General features: G+C 40.8%; 1 protein-coding gene across 1 annotated transcript in view; it reads right to left on the bottom strand.

Moving 5' to 3' along the window:
• Positions 1-18,495, bottom strand: part of DIP2B (disco interacting protein 2 homolog B) — a 236,959-nt gene that overhangs the window by 30,561 nt on the left and 187,903 nt on the right. Inside the window, exons 15-23 of the mRNA XM_082664954.1 lie at positions 16,612-16,705; positions 16,022-16,141; positions 14,449-14,563; positions 13,507-13,646; positions 12,721-12,857; positions 9,432-9,512; positions 6,799-6,926; positions 4,959-5,073; positions 969-1,170 (exon numbers count right to left, since the gene is read on the bottom strand). Of these exons, the coding sequence (XP_082521080.1) occupies positions 969-1,170; positions 4,959-5,073; positions 6,799-6,926; positions 9,432-9,512; positions 12,721-12,857; positions 13,507-13,646; positions 14,449-14,563; positions 16,022-16,141; positions 16,612-16,705 (1,132 nt within the window). The remainder of the gene's footprint in view (positions 1-968; positions 1,171-4,958; positions 5,074-6,798; positions 6,927-9,431; positions 9,513-12,720; positions 12,858-13,506; positions 13,647-14,448; positions 14,564-16,021; positions 16,142-16,611; positions 16,706-18,495) is intronic.

Genomic DNA, 18,495 nt, shown 5'->3' with positions numbered 1-18,495 from the left:
ACTTCTCCATTAAAATGAAAAAGCATCAATAAAACTTAATGACTTCATGTTGGATTGAATAGATTTTTTTTTTTTTTTTTTTTTGCGGTACGCGGGTCTCTCACTGTTGTGGCCTCTCCCGTTGCGGAGCACAGGCTCCGGACGCGCAGGCTCAGCAGCCATGGCTCACGGGCCTAGCTGCTCCACGGCATGTGGGATCTTCCCGGACTGGGGCACGAACCCGTGTCCCCTGCATCGGCAGGCGGACTCCCAACCACTGCGCCACCAGAGAAGCCCTAAGCAGATATTTTAACATGACTGACCATCAATCACTTACTCCTGCCTTTAGTCTCCTACTCATTAGCCCTACAACCTAGGTTTGTTCACAAATTAGGCAAAATGGTGAAATTGACTATTTGGTTTTTTCCTTGTTTCACATGGCAATTCACATACTTCTATCTGCATCTTGAATTCATAGGAATATGGCAAATGCAAAACATGCTATTTATCTCATCTCTGTCACTAACCAGCTATATGACTTTGGGCACAATTCTTAACTTTTCTGAACTTTACTTTCCACAGCTGAGGGCAAAGCTCTAGGATCATATTTGTAAAATGTATAGCTAATATTTGGCTTTTAGTAAGCCTCAATAAACACTAGCTATTCTTATTATCAGAACCTTCCCTTACGGGACTTGCTCTATTCTACCTCCGCCAGTGGGATTCTGATCACCTTGACCCCATACCTTACCTCCAGGGAAAATGGAGGCACTCTACTGAGAATTACTCAGAAGACTGAGCCAACAGTAAACCTGGAAAAGCTATTTTACAAAATCTCACTCCTTCCTGCTTTTGGTCAGCTGATACGATTCTCATGTTACTTACTAATCTTTGTAAAGTCCAACTCTAGAGAAAAAAATCACGCTGAGAGAATTCAGCTTCTTCAAGTTACAGTTTTAATGTCATGGCTTCAAAGCCAGCATTCTTACCTGGCTGCTTTTGCCGGGGTTTTGGCAAATTGGTCACGCATGTATGTGGGCACATGAGGATATTACAAGGATGTAGCGATCCCTCCAGAAAGAGCTGTTTCGTCTGAGATATGTGGATCCCTCCCAGTGGAGTTTTGGGCAGAGTATTGGCAGGCACCAGAGCAAGACAATAAACCCCCACTTGATGAATGCTATCGATTGCCTAGAAAAATACAAACAAAAAAAATACTCAGTGAGATTAATTTTATGACATTTGACATCCTCCTAACACAATGCATTATTCTACTCTAAGAGTTTTTCGTGTTTTATTTTATTTTTGGCTGCTTGGGTCTTCGTTGCTGCGCGTGGGCTTTCTCTAGTTGCGGCGAGCGGGGGCTACTCTTCGTTGCGGTGCGCGGGCTTCTCACTGCGGTGGCTTCTCTTGTTGCGGAGCACGGGCTCTAGGCGCGAGGGCTTCAGTAGTTGTGGCTTGCGGGCTCTAGAGCACAGGCTCAATAGTTGTGGTGCACAGGCTTAGTTGCTCCGCGGCATATGGGATCTTCCCGGACCAGGGCTTGAACCCATGTCCCCTGCATTAGCAGGTGGATTCTTAACCACCACGCCACCAGGGAAGCCCTAGAGTTTTTCTTTCTCTCTCCGTTCTAGGTCTAGAATCTGGTAGATTATTAGTATCCCATACATCTAAAGGTACCTAATCCTTCCAGTGATGGCAGAGTGGTGAGGTATTGGCCAACCCAGTACAATCTAAATGGACAGAGGTGGATACTGATTTGCAAGCCTCAGTATGTTCTCTCTTGATTGATAATGTCCAAAACCTAGAAATCTGTTTCGGTTCGTTTAATATTTTAGCTGTCCAACATAGCTCAATTAAACAGAGGCAAAATATTTTTATTTTTAATTTTTTTTTAATTTTTAAATTTTATTTATTTATTTTTAATAAATTTATTTATTTTGTTTATTTAATTTTGGCTGCACTGGGTCTTCGCTGCTGCGTGCGGGCTTTCTCTAGTTGCGGCGAGCGGGGGCTACTCTTCGTTGTGGTGCACGGGCTTCTCATTGCAGTGGCTTGTTGCGGAGCATGGGCTCTAGGCGTGTGGGCTTCAGTAATTGTGGCACGTGGGCTCAGTAGTTGTGGCACACGGGCTTAGCTGCTCTGCGGCATGTGGGATCTTCCCGGACCAGGGCTCGAACCCGTGTCCCCTGCCTTGGCAGGCGAATTCTTAACCACTGCGCCACCCGGGAAGTCCCAGTATTTTTATTATGAACAAAACAGAAGCTCTGTAAGTAAGCCCTTGCTTAAGTGGTTCACCAGGTTACTAGGCATCCCCTTTGCAAAACATCCAGGTGAGGCCCACCTCACACTGAGTCCTGGAGGCCAACAGCTCCCTCGGCGCACCCCTGTTCCCAGCCACGCACCCGTGTGCTCACTGAGTGTCAGCTGTGCCTGCTTCTATACCTTTTACAGCTGCTGTTCTTGTTACTGTGCTCATATAATTAACTATTATATCCACTGATAAAATATGAATGCAAAATAGGAAGAGTTATGCTTTTTAAAGACTCATTAGAGGTGAACTCCTACTGTTGATAGGAACGGGCAAGTTAATTCTAAAACGTAAGTTTCTTTTCAAATACTCACGTTCTAGTCTAACTTAAAGGAAATGAAACCAGAAACCAATGCTTTTGGATGTAGTTTATGGAAGTAAGCTGACCTGGAACTCAAACTGGTGTAACTCACACTCACGCCTCTGCGTCAAATAAAAGGCAAACTTGTTATGTTTTGTGTTAAAATTTAATACTTGAAGAATTTCTCATTGTTATGGTTTTCTGCTTCAATCACCTTTGAAAACTAACTGACCAACCATCAATACCATTTCTAAACATGCCAGTTGAGAGGGTTCTTTTGTACTACCCACAAATCTTACTGAAAAGGAGATCCAGCCTGAGAAGACGAATGGACCAAGAGTCATAAAAGACAGACAAGGCCTTTTATTAAAATGACTTAAAAGGGCAGAGGAATAAACTTGAAAGCATATTCTTCAGACTAATCCACTAACCAACAGAGATAACTAGGAAATGGGAAGTCTGTAACAGTTCCTAAGTCTTGAGTATCTTAGAATATACAGGAAGTTAGCAAATGTATCATGTGTAGCTTGGATTCCTCACTGAAAATATGCCACCTGGTAAGTCATCCACTGACGACGTTCCTTAGAAGGTGTTGAGTTAGGTGTTTAGTTTATATCATACACTGACCTGGAATTAAACAACCTCTGGGCTCTAACCTACCAGAACACATGGAGTTCTTAATGTTCTACTATGGATCCAAGTACCTCAAGCAGAGAAGCTACATATAAGATAATGCCGTCTTATTTCACACCCAAATCAGACCCCAAATGACTTTAACAAAAATTTGGATTAGTAAGTTTAGCACTGCATTTAATTCCTATAGTTGCTTTCCAGGGAAAAATAACAACCTGGGAAATTTGCTTCCTGTAACTGGAAAAAATACATAATCCACCACAAGATTCTACCACTATCCCCCAAAGTTCTTTCTGAATGAAATAAGCAGTGTGTTTGAAAATATGAACAGTATAAAAAAATTCTCTTTGCGGGTCTGATTACTAACCGTCTTTCAGAGATCACCCAGTCCCACTTTCTTCACAGTTTTTTCTATCTAGTCTATCTTCAGTATTCTCTTTCCTTTCTCTGATTTTTGCACTATAAACAGCCTATGCTATACCAACTGATAATTCCAAATCACAGACCCTGCAGATAGGAAGAATCTTAAAAGTCATCTAGTGCCATCACTCATCTCATGCCTACAACATTTCTACAACATTACTACTAACTGGCAATAAATAAATCCAAATGCCCCAAGCAGACAAGTTATAGACACTGGGAACAATCCCAATACATATAAGTTGAATGGTAAGGACAGTCCATGCTTTCTCTGGACCATCCATTTATCCAACAAATATTTGCTGAGCCTACTCTGATGATGTGCTGGCATAGCCATCTGGTTCTGGACTAACAGGAACAAGAGAGAGTAACTCTTGGCTTTCACGGGTCTTCTATTATAGTGGATGTAGAAAACAATACATATGAAGACACTTATATGCTGATAAATACTAAGCATAAAATAGAGCAGAGTGAGGGGACCGAGAGGAAAGGGAATGTTATTTAAGATAAACTCCTCATTGGAGATATGCTTATGATTGTTCTTTTTTATATTAATAATGATCGCCATCATCTTGTACTGAAGGCAGGCACTAAATATTTCAATTCATTATCTAATTACCATCAATTAACCTTCCAATAGCTCTGTAATATAGATAATTTTATCCCCACTTTACAGACGAGAAAATAAACTCAGTGAGGTTAAGTAAGCTGCCTAAAGGCACTTATGTGGTAGGTAGTGGAGCTGGGATTCAAAGTATGATTCTAAACGAATACTAGGCTCTCTTCATCATTCTAGCCTGCTCCCCTAGAAACATTTCCCTTATACTGAGCCCATATCTTCCTCCTTCCCTAGTGGTTTACTTCACCTAGATCTCTAACTCCACAGTAAAGCTCCTTCAAAGGAAGAACAGCAGCTCATATTGGATTCCTCACACTCTAGGCACCACTTGTAGCATGCAGTAAGACTGCAGCTGTTGACATGGGGACTGATTATGTCAAAGATGTGTTCCACATTTGGACAGTTAAAACGTTCATGGGTAGTTAACACTCAGGCACAAAAGAGTGAAAGAACTTGCTGAGGCAGGTCAAATTCAATTGTTTTTGGCAACCTGAGCAGAAAAATACTTTGTGGTACACAAGGAGGCGTGGTACTATCTGCTTTTGCTAACAGTAGCTGGAATATTTGAGTAGCTACTGGCAGGAAAAAAAAAAAGGCAACATAACTGGTCCACTGAAGAAAATGCTTCAGCAGTGGCTTCTGCTGCCTTTGACAGCAAAGTCAACCTCCCCGACAGAGACCCCAGGTGCGCTCACCTGTAGCACACGGCTCATCCACTGGAAACTATCTTCCTCGGAAGCGTCAGGTCTTTGTTCCGCAACCACCACGATGCGCTCATCATAAAATACAGACACAGAAAACACAGCAATTCTAAGAGAGACAGATCAAACACATCAGGACTCCCTTCACAACCAGTCCTATTTGCTTTGCTCAGTTGGAATTACAGAGAGGACACATCCCCACCGCACTGCCCAGGAAGGAGTAGTTTAGAAAAGAAAACGTCACAATCATTACCATCAAAACGAGGACTCAAAAAACGCGTACTAAGCGCCACTGTCGTGAAGGTTGGGACGTAGCGATAAATAAGCTGAAGTCCCTGTCTTTGTGGAGCTTGCGTGTCAGAGGCAGAACAGTCACGTCGCGCTACACACCGGGGGACCGAGGCAGGGCGGGGGCGGAGCAGTGTGTGGGTCGGGGGGTGGTGGGGGGCGGGCAGCGCCTCCCTGAGGAGCGGACATTGGAGCAGAGACCTGAATGAGGTGAGGACGCGAGCCGCACGGAGATCTGGAGGAAGAGGTTTCCGGGCAGAAGGAACGGAAAGCGAAAAGGTTCTGAGGTAGGAACGAGCTTGGCAGGTTTGAGGAACAGCAAGAAGGTCAGTGTGCCTGGAGCAGGGTGGTGAAGCAGAGAGTGGTGGGGAGAGGTCAGGCCCGCCCAGGTGCTCACGGAGGACCTGGAGGCGGGGGGAGGGGTTGCTCTGAGTGAGGTCTCGGCTCAAACATCCCCCTGCTAGTGAGGCACTCCCAGACTCCCCGTATAACCCGCAGGCACCACCACCCTGCGTGTCCTTCCTGCACAGCACTCATCACCAGCTCACCTAGTATCTGTTTCCCTATGTGGTTACCTGCTCTTCCCCCAACGACAATGTGAGTTCCCGCGGGCAGAGACGTGGCCTGTGTTGTTCACTGCCACACCCTGAGCATCCAGAACAGTGGCACACAGTTGGCACCCAATAAACGCTTGCTGAATGAATGTGTGAAATAACGGGAAGGCACTGGAGGGCTGAGAACGCCAGCAAGCCTGACCACCTCCCTTCCTTCTTTCCTTTCATCCACACATAGTTAATGAACACCTACTGCGTGCCAGGCGCTGTGCTGAGTGCTGGGGATGTGACCGTGACCAAAGACAGAAGGTCCAGTACCCCATGGAGTTTACATCTCACAGGAAGCCACACCATTACAAAAAACTATACATTTCAGGAACTGGTTCTCTAGTGGTTTAATTTTTCTACTGCTTCAAAAACTAAGGGACACCAGGATTGCTTTAAAGACATATATCCATGACTGAAAACTACTGAACAGGACATCAATTACTCAAATATATGCCAAATATCTTTTCTTGAGTTAATAAGCAAAGAAAAGAGGATATCTAGTCGACTTCATCCATGGAATTTGAAATTAGCGCTTATGTACTATGTCAATCTCTACATGAAAATGGTAATAATTTAGAGTCAAGTAAGGGAACAATTCTTAGATGTAAACTCCTACAGAGTAGCATCTATCTCAATTAGACTGAATGGGGTGACTTCTGTATTGAAGGAATGTAGGAAGTTCAGTGTTTCAGAAATCTCTCCTCAGTCTTCAGGATTCAACAAACAGTAGTAATTAAAACCTGAAATACAGGATATGGTTACAGCCCCTCAATTACAGCCAAAGAACCAGACATTTTAAGATAAATATTCAAAGCCTGGTTTCTGCTACACTTAATCAAAAACAACCTAATCTACAGCATCTACAGAATACAACTCAAATCACCCCACAGAGGTATCTTTAGATTCCACCAGAAGTGCTGACCTTTGAACTCTGTACTACTCACCTTCCTCTATAAACAGTCTTTATTGATTCAACAGCCAATCCAGTAGCAACAATGTCATCAGCATTATGTCTTCGACCACTAACCATCAGTAACCCATCCATTTTTCCGACCACGAAAACCAAGCTGCCCTGAAAGGTAACAATGATTTACATTATTTAAATAGCAAAACAGACATTTTACTTCCTGCCTTGAAATAAATCTCGTAAAAACTGTAGGAAAGAAAATACCGTATTTTATGGATTCTAAAAAAGTGTTTCACATCTCGACATCTCAGAATCAGTGGCATCTTACAATTAATGCGGTCTTAATAGTATATAAGAAGGGAAACCATTCATATTCATTCTTTTTAAATTAATTAATTAATTAATTAATATTTGACTGCACTGGGTCTTTGTTGCTGTGCGCGGGCTTTTCTGTAGTTGAGCGAGTGGGGGCTACTCTCCGTTGCAGTGTGCAGGCTTCTCACTGGGGTGGCTTCTCTTGCTGCGGAGCACAGGCTCTAGGCGTATGAGCTTCAGTAGTTGAGGCACACAGGCTCAGTAGTTGTGGCTCGCGGGCCCCAGAGCGCAGGCTCAGTAACTGTGGTTCACGGGCTTAGTTGCTCTGTGGCGTGTGGGATGTTCCCGGACCAGGGCTCAAACCCGTATCTCCTGCATTGGCAGGTGGATTCTTAACCACTGCACCACCAGGGAAGCCCCATATTCATTCTTAGGGAGGAATTTTATTTTATTTTTTTGCCGCACTGCAAGGCACGTTGGGATCCTAGTTCCCCGACCAGGGACTGAACCTGTGTGCCTTGCAGTGGAAGTGTGGAGTCTTAACCACTGCACCACCAGGGAAGTCCCATGGAGGAATTTTATAAGAAAGCAACTAGGATGCCAAATGAGCACAGTTCATTTTCCCAGTCATGATTATGTATTAGTTCATCTTCTGTACTTATTCATGGGATGGATGCAGAGGAGAAAATTGTTAGACCATTTAACACTGGAATTAGGAAGAGAGTAAAACAGTTTTAATGTGAGAATGAATGTCTCAGATTTATAAGGGTAATGTTTCCATCTGGTAATATTAGAACTAAGTTAATAAAGAAAGGTCTAAGGAATTGTAGGAGCCTCTCCTTTCCAAAAAAATAACCGAGCTGCAGGAAAGTCTGCTGTCAATGTCCTCAAAGCATCGCTGTATAAATAATTCTATTATTATTTCATATAATTTTTATCAATAATTTTCCCAGACCCATTTGAAATAAATTAACTTTTCCCATTCATTATAGAATTCCTAAATTTTTGGACCATTTACATATATTGAATTATCTAGTAGTCATCTCCATTTGAATGTCACTAATTGATTTACTAAGCACAATGTAATGCCATACACTGACTAGGCTTTGTAAGTAAGACATAATCTCTAGTCTCAAGAAGCTACTGGCCCATCCTTCTGTCATCCCAGAAGACAGAAGAAAATCAGCCATTTTCAACACAGTCTGAAAAGTCCTACGGTGGAAGTGAATAAAGAGAACAAGACAGGCTCTGCTGGTCCTCCAACATCTATTTTTCCATTTCTTTCACAGTAGTAGAATTTCTAGCTGGGCATGCATTTCAGCCTCCCTTGCAGCTATGTGTGGCCAGGTGACTAGTTCAGAACAACGAGATGTAAGTAGAAGTGTTGCTCAGCAGCTTCAGGGAATTTCTCTTAAGAGATAGTAGGGCTACATCCTTTCTTCTGTCCTGTTTCCTGGAATGCAGATGTGATGGCTGGAGCTCCATCTTGGACCTCAATAGTGGAGTGGAAGCTAAAAGGAGTTGGGTCTCTGAGAATTTCTTGGTGCTGAGTGAAGAAGTCAAGACAGTAGGTGCAGATGTCTCTTTCTAGGAGAGTGATTTTCTTAGAGGTATGTCCTCAACCCCACCGTCACCCATAAATGGTGGGGAAGAAATAAAATAAAATTAGATCTTTTCTTATAGAACTTGAACTGTTATGAGGAGAAAAAACAGAGGGTAAGGAGGTAATTAAGATGGAGGGAGGTATGTGGGCTCAACTATGATAATGAAGGTCTATTACTTACAAGATAAAATCCAAACTTCCCATTATGTCATGCAAAGCCCTTCATGCTCTGCCTCTCTGCCTTCCTCACCGGCTCATGAAACTAACTGTGAGCTCTTTGAGAACAGGTTTTATATCCTAATTGTCTCTGTAAACCCAATGCCTCTAAATACCACCTGCTGAAAAACAAATTGTTTTCATTCAGAGAATTTACTGTTACACCTGGTGTAGTACTGATAATCTGTATGAAAATGATCTGTACACTATTATGGCTTCCCTTTGCTATTGAAGGTTAACTTTTTCAGCACTCTTCTAACTTACTGAAATATATTAATCAAATCAATGCAACATAGGAAGAATAAGTGAAAAGAGTTTTGAAAATAAAAGATAATGTCTTAGTTTGAAGGAATAAAATGAATTTGGGTAACTGGAACAATAAACATTACTCATTTTATGACATTTTTACAGGAACTGCTCTAAATGTAAGTTAAGCGGCCCTGTAATACTCTTGGACTAATAAGAATTTGTTCTGTGAACTAAAGTACAAATATTTGGATCAGATGCACCAAAACAAATATGCAAGTGTCACTTACTGGCCCTACAAACCCCAGTAATCCCGACCGGATGAACGGTACATCCCCAACAGGAGAGCCTGCGGAATTCACTGGAATCACCTAAAAGACGGAAGAAAGTGAAAATGTTAGCTTAAAAAAAAAGTATTTGATTTTCAAAAAGTCTTAAATAAAAAAAAGAATTTAAAACAGTAATACATGCTTGTTGAAAACTAAAATTATAAAAAATAGTGAATCCAGTAATCCCACCTGCTTAAGACATAACAAACATTTATAATTCGTTGTTTATCTCTCCGGACTTTTTTAGATTCACATAGTAACATATTAAGCATTTTTTAAAGGGATCGTATTATATATACTATTTTGTAACTTGCTTTTTCATATATTATATGTGTTTCGTATCGTATATGTATTTTGGATACCTTTACAAGTTGGTAATAGTCAATCTAGCTCTCTTTGTACAAGAGTTCTATAATATACCATCACATGGGGGAATGAGATAACATAGCCCTTGGAGTCAGATGTAAGTTCAATGTCTGTCTTTGCCACTTACTAGTAACATGGGCCTTAGAAAGGTTCCTGCATTTCTCTATACCTCAGTTTCTTTAGCCATAAAATGGAACTCTCAACGCCTATCACAGGCTTAGGGTAAAGATCAAGGGAATATAAATAGATTTGTAGATGCAAGCACAGTGCCTGGCCTAGAGTCGGTACTCAGGAAACCATCAGAATCAGCACTATTAGAATGTAACCAGTCTTTCTGGCTAGGTAGGTCATTCTAATTTTTCACTATATGAACAGTGCTTTACTGAATACTGCTGTACATATTTCTGTGCATTTGTACAAAAGGCATGAGTCTTTTCAATTTTAACAGGCTGTCCTACAAAATTATTATAGCAATTTACACTCCACCAATACCATATTAGAATGTTTTTCCCATACTCTGGCTAATATTACATGTTATCAATTTTTCTAAACTTTGCCAATCTGGTAGGCAAAAAAAGAAATCCCACTATTATTTTAGCTGCATTTATTTATTACTAACATGGATGAATTTCTTTTCCTTAATTTACCGGCCATTTGTATTACTTTTATGAATAGCCTAGTCATGTCTCCTGTCTATTATTTCTATTTGATTGGATTTTTCCCTTTAATTTTTAAGATTTCTTTTTTTACACAGGGAACAACTATAACAAGAGCTAACATTTATAAAATGGTTATCATGTACCAGGCATGGGTGTAAATACAGTTAATTCTCAAGAAAACCCTATGAAACAGAATATTTTCATTTTACAGATGACAAAGGCACAGAGTTTCATTTGCCTCATATCAAATAGCTAGTAAGAGATGACGATGGAAAATTAGCTCTTTGCATTCATATGTGTTGCAAAGTTTTTCTCACCAGAAGCTTTTTTTTTTTTCTCCTAGCTGCACCACGCGGCTTGTGAGATCTTAGTTCCCCAACCAGGGAATGAACCTGGGCCCTCAGCAGTGAAAGCAAGGAGTCCTGACCACTGGACCGCCAGGGAATTCCCTACCAGTAGCTTATTTTTAAAATACACTTTTATTTTCTAAGCAGCCATTTTTAGATCTTTTGTTCTAGTGAAGTGTTAACCACATTGAAAAATTCTCTCAGGGTTTAAATATAAGAATCCAGTAAGAAAAATATGAGAAACTTTAATTTGCAAAACCAGTGCAACAGTTTTCTTCTCCTTTTTTGGTTAGTATTATTATTGTACTTCACTGTCATTAAATTTATCCTGCAGATTTCAAAATTTCTTCATCACTATGGACCTAGCAGCTTAGTAACAAATCTGAGAATTTTAGCTAGGCACTTGCCCTCCCAGGGGAGGCAACGTAATAAAATATTATTAGTATCTTCAAACACTGCTTGAAGATCTTATTTATATAAGGAAAATGCAATGAAGAAAACTCAGATATTGGAAACATATGTAGTCCAAGCACTTAAAAGAGAAATAAGGTGAGATTAAAATTAGTAAAATGTATAAAAACTCAGCAGAGATAGTCACCTGTGAAAGTAAACCAAGAGAATGGCAGTAAGCATGTGCTTTAAGAGTTTATGAATTGGTCACAACTTTTGAAGGTAGACCAAGAATGTAGTAGTGATAGTGATGGTGATGGTAGTGATGATGATGATGATGATGATGGTGGTGGTGGTGGTGGTAATAATAGACGTTTAATAATATATATTATGCCATTTTAGGCTGTATAAACATAGATGATGGAGCCTTTTTGAGCCACCACATCACACCACACATATAGATAACACTCTCCTGCCATTTACATCTATTATTACATAATTACATGCACTGATTTTCAAATGGGATGGTAGACAGATGTGCCCTGCCATATTGAGACTGAGAACCACTAGTCTAGGTTACAGAAAAGGGAAGCTCAAAGACTGAAAATTGGCAGTGGTCATATAAGCCCTGTCTAGTGTGAAGGGGACATGGCCCATAAACTGGAGTTCTCTTTTCCCTAAAAGGTACCTCGAGGCAGGTTAATCCCAATTAGGAAATACAGACAATTAATTATGCCTGTTCTGATTTCCAGGCTCACCAGGCAAACTTTCATTACAATTTGGCTTCACATGCAGAACTGCCTTCAGAAAAACGATGTGCTAGTTCCACTGAAAATATGAGCTATTTGAGTTTTATGTATTTTCCTGATGTACCACAAGTATGGAGAATAGTGCCAGACATGCAGAAGGTGCTCAATAAATATTTCTCTCACTGAAAGACTGAATAACGGCAACAATCTGCCCCCGTGACAAGCCAGGTTTTCATTTTTCATTAGGAAGCTGGCATTCTGGTTTACATTAGTCTTTACAAGCGTGGTTAACTCGAGCCTACTCTTGAGAGATGGATCCATTCTCACTGCACTCTCAGAACTAAATTTTGGGTCTTATACGCTCAAACCATGGCACATTCACCAGGGTGAATTTCTGTGAGGCCTCTTACTCTTTATATATGTAAGAGATAAACAAGGGCGCTTCCTGTGTGCCAGGTACTGGTCTAAGCACTCTATAAACATTAACTCATTTAGTTCTCACAACGTTCCTATGGTAGATACTATCATTACTCACATTTTAAAAAGAAGGAAATTGGGGCACAGAGAGGTTAAGCAGCTCAACTAGTGCATGGCAGTCAGGGCTGGACCTCGGGCAGTCTACCTCTGGAGCACACACTCCCAACAGCTACGCTGTGCTATTTCCCATCAGCCAGCTCAGCTGCCTTAGTGACACTGACCTCACGCAACACGTTCCCCATGAAACTTTAATGTCACGTACCTCAAATGTATTTTTCGTCACACCAGCAAGCCCAAAGTACATCATGCCTCCTGTTCTGGAGCTGACACAGATTTCTCCAATTTCATCTGTTTTGCAGAGTTGGGGAGGTCCATCGGGTCTCACAATGCACATCATTCCTAGTGTACAGAAAGTATAGTCAAGGGACAGTCTGGAAAACCTTCGAAAAAACAGTTTCATCCTTATGAACCCACGAAAGTTTTACATTCACTGAGCGGCATTAAGTGAGAATACCAAACAGGAATGTTAAAACCAGACCTGATGCTACATAGGTATATCTGAAATTTCCACCTTTCACCCGATAATAAAGAATTTTTTAAATTCAGCAAATAAAAACATACAATAGATGCAGACCGAAGCTTTTAAAGACAGCGACTTATTCAAAATGACTGCAAAGTCCAAAGAAACAGGTTAAATTAAAATACCCTTACACAGATCAAATTCAAACACGCAGGAAGCAATGTACTCTTAACTTTCTGCCAGCCCATCGTCTTGGCAATTACAGTGAAAACCGGACAACTTTAGTATCACTCAGTACTTAGCTTTCCATGTGAACAACTGTAACTGAAACATTCACAATTAAATCATCCAATTTCTGCCGGAAATAAGTATGATTAGAATCGCTTAACTCTTAGAGAGGCTTTTTGAAATTAAGTGACTTAGTATTAGATTTTGGATTCCTGGTTTTGGATCTCATATTTTATCAGGCTCCACTATCTCTAAAGACGAATCTTCATGAAACACCAAATGATGCCCCTGAGAACTCACCCCCGGGCATTACATGTCCCACATCCTGAACCGTCAGTGCTGAATTTTTATCTTCAGTATTGACCCGTATTACCCCATAGCTCAATCCATTCATGGAGAGAATGGCTCTTCCCGGCAAAGGGGCCCCTGGGACTCCAGGCCTGAAAACAAAATAAACTCATGAAATTTGGCAAATAAAATGATACTAAGAGAAAAGTATGAACATGTAGGAAAGGAAATTTCCTCTGGATAGCATACACACAAAAATCCGCATTTTTCTCTACCCAAAACATGCCAAGTTAATCTAATTTACATGTGCAAAGCATGGTGAACTTTCATTCAGATGGAAAAAGTAAATTTTAATCAGTTGTTAAGAATATACTGGCTTGCAAGGGGGACGGGGAGGGAGCGGGATGGACTGGGAGTTTGGGGTTGGTAGATGCAAACTATTACATTTAGAATGGATAAACAACAAGGTCCTACTGTATTAAAAAAAAAAAGAAGGGATATATGTGTATAACCAAGTCACTTTGCTGTACAGCAGAGACTGACACAACACTAAATCAACTATACTTCAATTAAAAAATAAATAAATAAAAGGAATATACTGGCTTGTGTACTCTCTATATAGGTACTTTGCATATATAAGCTACAATCAAGAACAGTCTACTTGTAGTCTAAGATGCTAACTAAGGATTCTGAAGGGCAAAACAAGACAGAAAAAGAACTAATTCACAAATACGAGATGTTAATAACTAAAGTAAAATTTCAGTTTACCAGTTACACTTAGGGCAAGAGTGGGAAAAATAAATGAGATGCTTCAAACTGCTTTACAAAGTCATTTTCACTTTCAGGATTATGAAGCAGAAAATTAGATCACACCCCTTGTCATCACCTGGTCCATTCTGCACATTTGATCAGAGTTGTAACATACATCAAGAGCACCAACATTCTGAACGATACCTGCGGATTGCAACAGTCATGGCTTCGGCAGAAGTAGCACACGGACAGATGGCCTCAGGTTTCAGACCATGGCTTTGGAACAGACTCAGGAAGGCATCACAGGATGACACAGACCCTGAGGAGTTGAAACAGATCAACTTGAAAACTGAAAACATGATTTTCATTATTGCAGGAAACTGGTAAAGAACAGAAAGCCGACACATCTGTACATCATCAAGTCCATGCAAATATTTTACTGTGCCTGTGAAATGGTTGATAGGTTTCAAGGACAAACAAATGCTCATCTAGCCCATGAAAGGTCAGTGACACTATTGAAAGTTACAACTTAAAATAAGGCTGCTCCTACCAAACTGCCCAATCAATAGCAGAGATGCACCGCAGGCAACAGGTGGCCAGTTCGGAAGCAAGCAACTCTTCCTGAAGTAACTACTGCAGTTTAGCCAGTGCATTACGAATACTCTGGCTTAGTTCCATCCTGTTCATGTATTCTCTGACTTGTTTCTTACTAAGGTCAGTCCCAGGTCTGTGTTTTATACCAAGATGATCATTGTGACTACCGACAAAAATCCACGATGACAAAGAACACAGTAGTATCTAATGCTTTACCTGATTCTACCCTGTGGAGGCTTCAAGATGTTTATGCTTGTCAGGAAAAGCAGGCAACACAGTAAGATCTCTAAAAGCTTTCGCAAACTCCTTAGATTTGGTGACAGGGAATTTACATAAAGTCCAGACACTTGGCTCTATCAAGTTACCTTCTCATAGTTCTTTTTAGTTACATGACAGAGAAAGGACCTAAATGAGTGAGCATGGAGTGGTTTTAAAAGCTTACAGATCCATCAAATGATGAATGACTAAATAAAATACAGTATATCTATACAATAGAATATTATATGGCAATATAAAGGAATAAAGTACAGACACAGGCTACAACATGGAGGGACCTTGAAAACATGCTAAGTGAAAGGAGCCAGTCACAAAGGACCACATATAGCATGACTACATTTATGCGAAATGTCCAGAATAGATAAACATACAGAGACAAGGAGTAGATTAGCAGTTGCCTAGGGCTAGGGCACAGAGGATGGGAAATGGGGAGTGACTACTAATGGGTATGGGGTCTCTTTTGGGGAGGATGATGTTCTAAATTCAGGTCAATGGTGATAGCCGTATAACTCTGTGAATATACTGAAACCATTGAACTGTACTTTATTTTTTTTAATTCTTTAAAAGATTTTTTCTGATGTGGACCATTTTTAAAGTCTTTATTGAATTTGCTACAATATTGCTTCTGTTGTTTTATGTTTTAGTTTTTTGGCCAGGAGGCATGTGGGATCTTAGCTCCCCGACCAGGGATCGAACCCACACCCCCTGCATTGGAAGGCAAATTCTTAACCACCGGACCTCCAGGGAAGTCCCCCATTGAAGGGTACTTTAAATGGGCAAGTTTTATGGTATGTGAATTATCTCTCAATACAGATATAAAAAAAAAAAATGCTTACAGAAAGGGGATGAAAACCTCAGACTACCAAAGGAAAGGATATTCCCAGACTGACACTCTAGAAATACTCACAGGGATTAGCTCCGTCAGTCACAATCAACATGCGGAGGGAGCTCAAGCTCACATCTCGTTGGTCCCGATGTGCCATCATAGCCCAGTGCAAGTCTCGGCATTTTACTAAAGCAACCTTGGCTATAAATGCAAAAGAGATAAAGTCAATACACACATGTTAAATTTGGTAGATATTAATATATTATAATAAAAACAGTTTTACTTATTTTAGGAATCATGATTTTCACTTAGAGAAAAATAAAAACGGTTTCAAAGAAATTGTTCCAGGTGCTCTGAGGCAGTGGCAACTGACTGGACACACAACTGCCTCGCTCACTGTGACCTGCAGGCAGGCCTTGTATCCTAGCCAAGGAAGCTTCGAACACCAAAGCACCCAATAAATCTAATTCAGGGCCCGGATTCAGGCACAATTCTTAAGAATGGACATCAACTGAGATGAACTAGACAACATATCTGATTTTTTAATAACCAAACTCTAAAACCTGTCAAGGCACCAAGGCATAGAATTATGTCGTTAGAAGAGCAATTTGAAAATCCCTGAAATTGCCAACAGTCACGTAATCAAAGCTTAGATGCTGTGTGTTAACTACCTTTGTGGGCATGTACTCTTTGGACCCAAGAGAGAGGGCAAGTCTTCATAACAGAGTAGGGTACACTAATTGTATGCATCTTATTCATTACATTCTGAAAAGCAAAGAAAGATAAAAAGTAATCAATACCTAATACATACTTAGCATTTTAAAACTGAACTGATATTTTGTTAACAATTTTAACCATACAATACTCAAACACATGCTCTTTGAAAAAAATTGAAAATATTAACTATAAGGTTGAAGCCTCCTTTGCTATCTATTCTCAAACCTGGTTCCCTTCTTTCCTCCTCAGAGATAATCATTGTTATGAATCTGCCATGGATCCTTCCAGTCTTTTTCCCATGTATTTACATATATATTCATCCCCAGAGAAACATAAAAGGCATCATACTATACATATATCTACAACTTGCTTTTTTTTTTTTTTTTTTTTTGGTGGTACGTGGGCCTCTCACTGTTGTGGCCCCTCCCGTCGCGGAGCACAGGCTCCGGACGCACAGGCTCAGCGTCTATGGCTCACGGGCCCAGCTGCTCCATGGCATGTGGGATCCTCCTGGACCGGGGCACGAACCAGCGTCCCCTGCATTGGCAGGTGGACTCTCAACCACTGCGCCACCAGGGAAGCCCCAACTTGCTTTTTTTCCACTTAAATTGTTCTAGCGCTAAATCTATGTACATCAGTATAAGAGATCTATACAATTTTTTGGACCTGCTGCATAGTATTCTATAGTATGACTGTACCACAATTTATTTGGGCATTTCCCTATTATTGACAGATTTTTTTTTGCAATTACAAACAATGTTTCAAGGAACATATTTATACTCATTTCCCTGGCACGTGTGTAAGTGTGTCTCTAGGGTAGGTACAGAAAATTTGTACTGCTGAGTCATAGGATGTGTGCCTTTACCACTGAACAGAGAACTGCCAAACTGCTCTCTAACCCTCTGAGCGCTTTCATCATGTTTATGCTTGCCACATACCACCAAGGGCTGGGTCTTACAAAGCAAGAAATCAACGTTTCCCTGTCGCTTACCGGAGGTCCTGCCCAGACCCGTTAGGTGTTGGGGTAGATAAAGCTGAGTAACCTAAGGGGGTCATGCAATTTGGTGTCTCTCCTGCCACCCAGACCGAACATACCCAGGACCCCCTGTCCCCACAGAGACCCAGCCTGACAGAGTAGTTAAGTCTTGGTACTTAGACTAGCCATTTTGTTTACCACCCAAGTGGCCCAAAGATACCAAAATACCACTGTAAACCTCTTTTTCCTCCCTCCCCCAAGTTTCTAGCTATGGTGACAAACTTTTGGATTTCAGGGAAAGAATGGTGTGTATAACTAATTCTTCACACGTGTCCCTATCTTGCTCTGTGTATCAGAGAGAGAAGATTCCCTCTAACTCCTCACAAGGGTTTCTTAACCGCTGATAAAAAAAAAAAGAAAATGGGAAGGACTTTAGAAAAGAGCAAGAAAGCATGTATGCTCAAGGAATAAGGGTTTTTTTTTTTTTTTTTTTTTTACTAATTTGAGGGGTCCTGGGAGAAAAGGAAAACCGCTCCTCTTCCCCATGCTTCATTTCCTACTCTTTCTCTGACTCCTGCCATGTGTGATGAGATACTCTCAAAGGTTCTTTCAACTGTAGGATACTGTATCTCTCCTCTCTCCCCTCCTAATCAGCATGCTCCATATGTAGCTTTTCCCACTTGAAATGTCCCCCCTTCTACTTCCACCCCCCAAACATCTCTGTATGGCTACATCTTACCCATTTTTTAGTCCAACTCAACTGTCACCTCTTCCATAAAAATTGAGGCCACAGCTGGGAGGAAGTCACCTTTTTCTAACTCCCTTAGGATGGTACCTGTTCCTCTATTATGGAAAGCAGTCT

This window comes from Grampus griseus (genome assembly GCF_964374135.1).
Source record: "Grampus griseus genome assembly, chromosome: 11".
NCBI classification, from domain to species: domain Eukaryota; kingdom Metazoa; phylum Chordata; class Mammalia; order Artiodactyla; family Delphinidae; genus Grampus; species Grampus griseus.
Note: the sequence above shows the minus strand (reverse complement) of the source record. Positions and strands in the feature narration are given on the sequence as shown.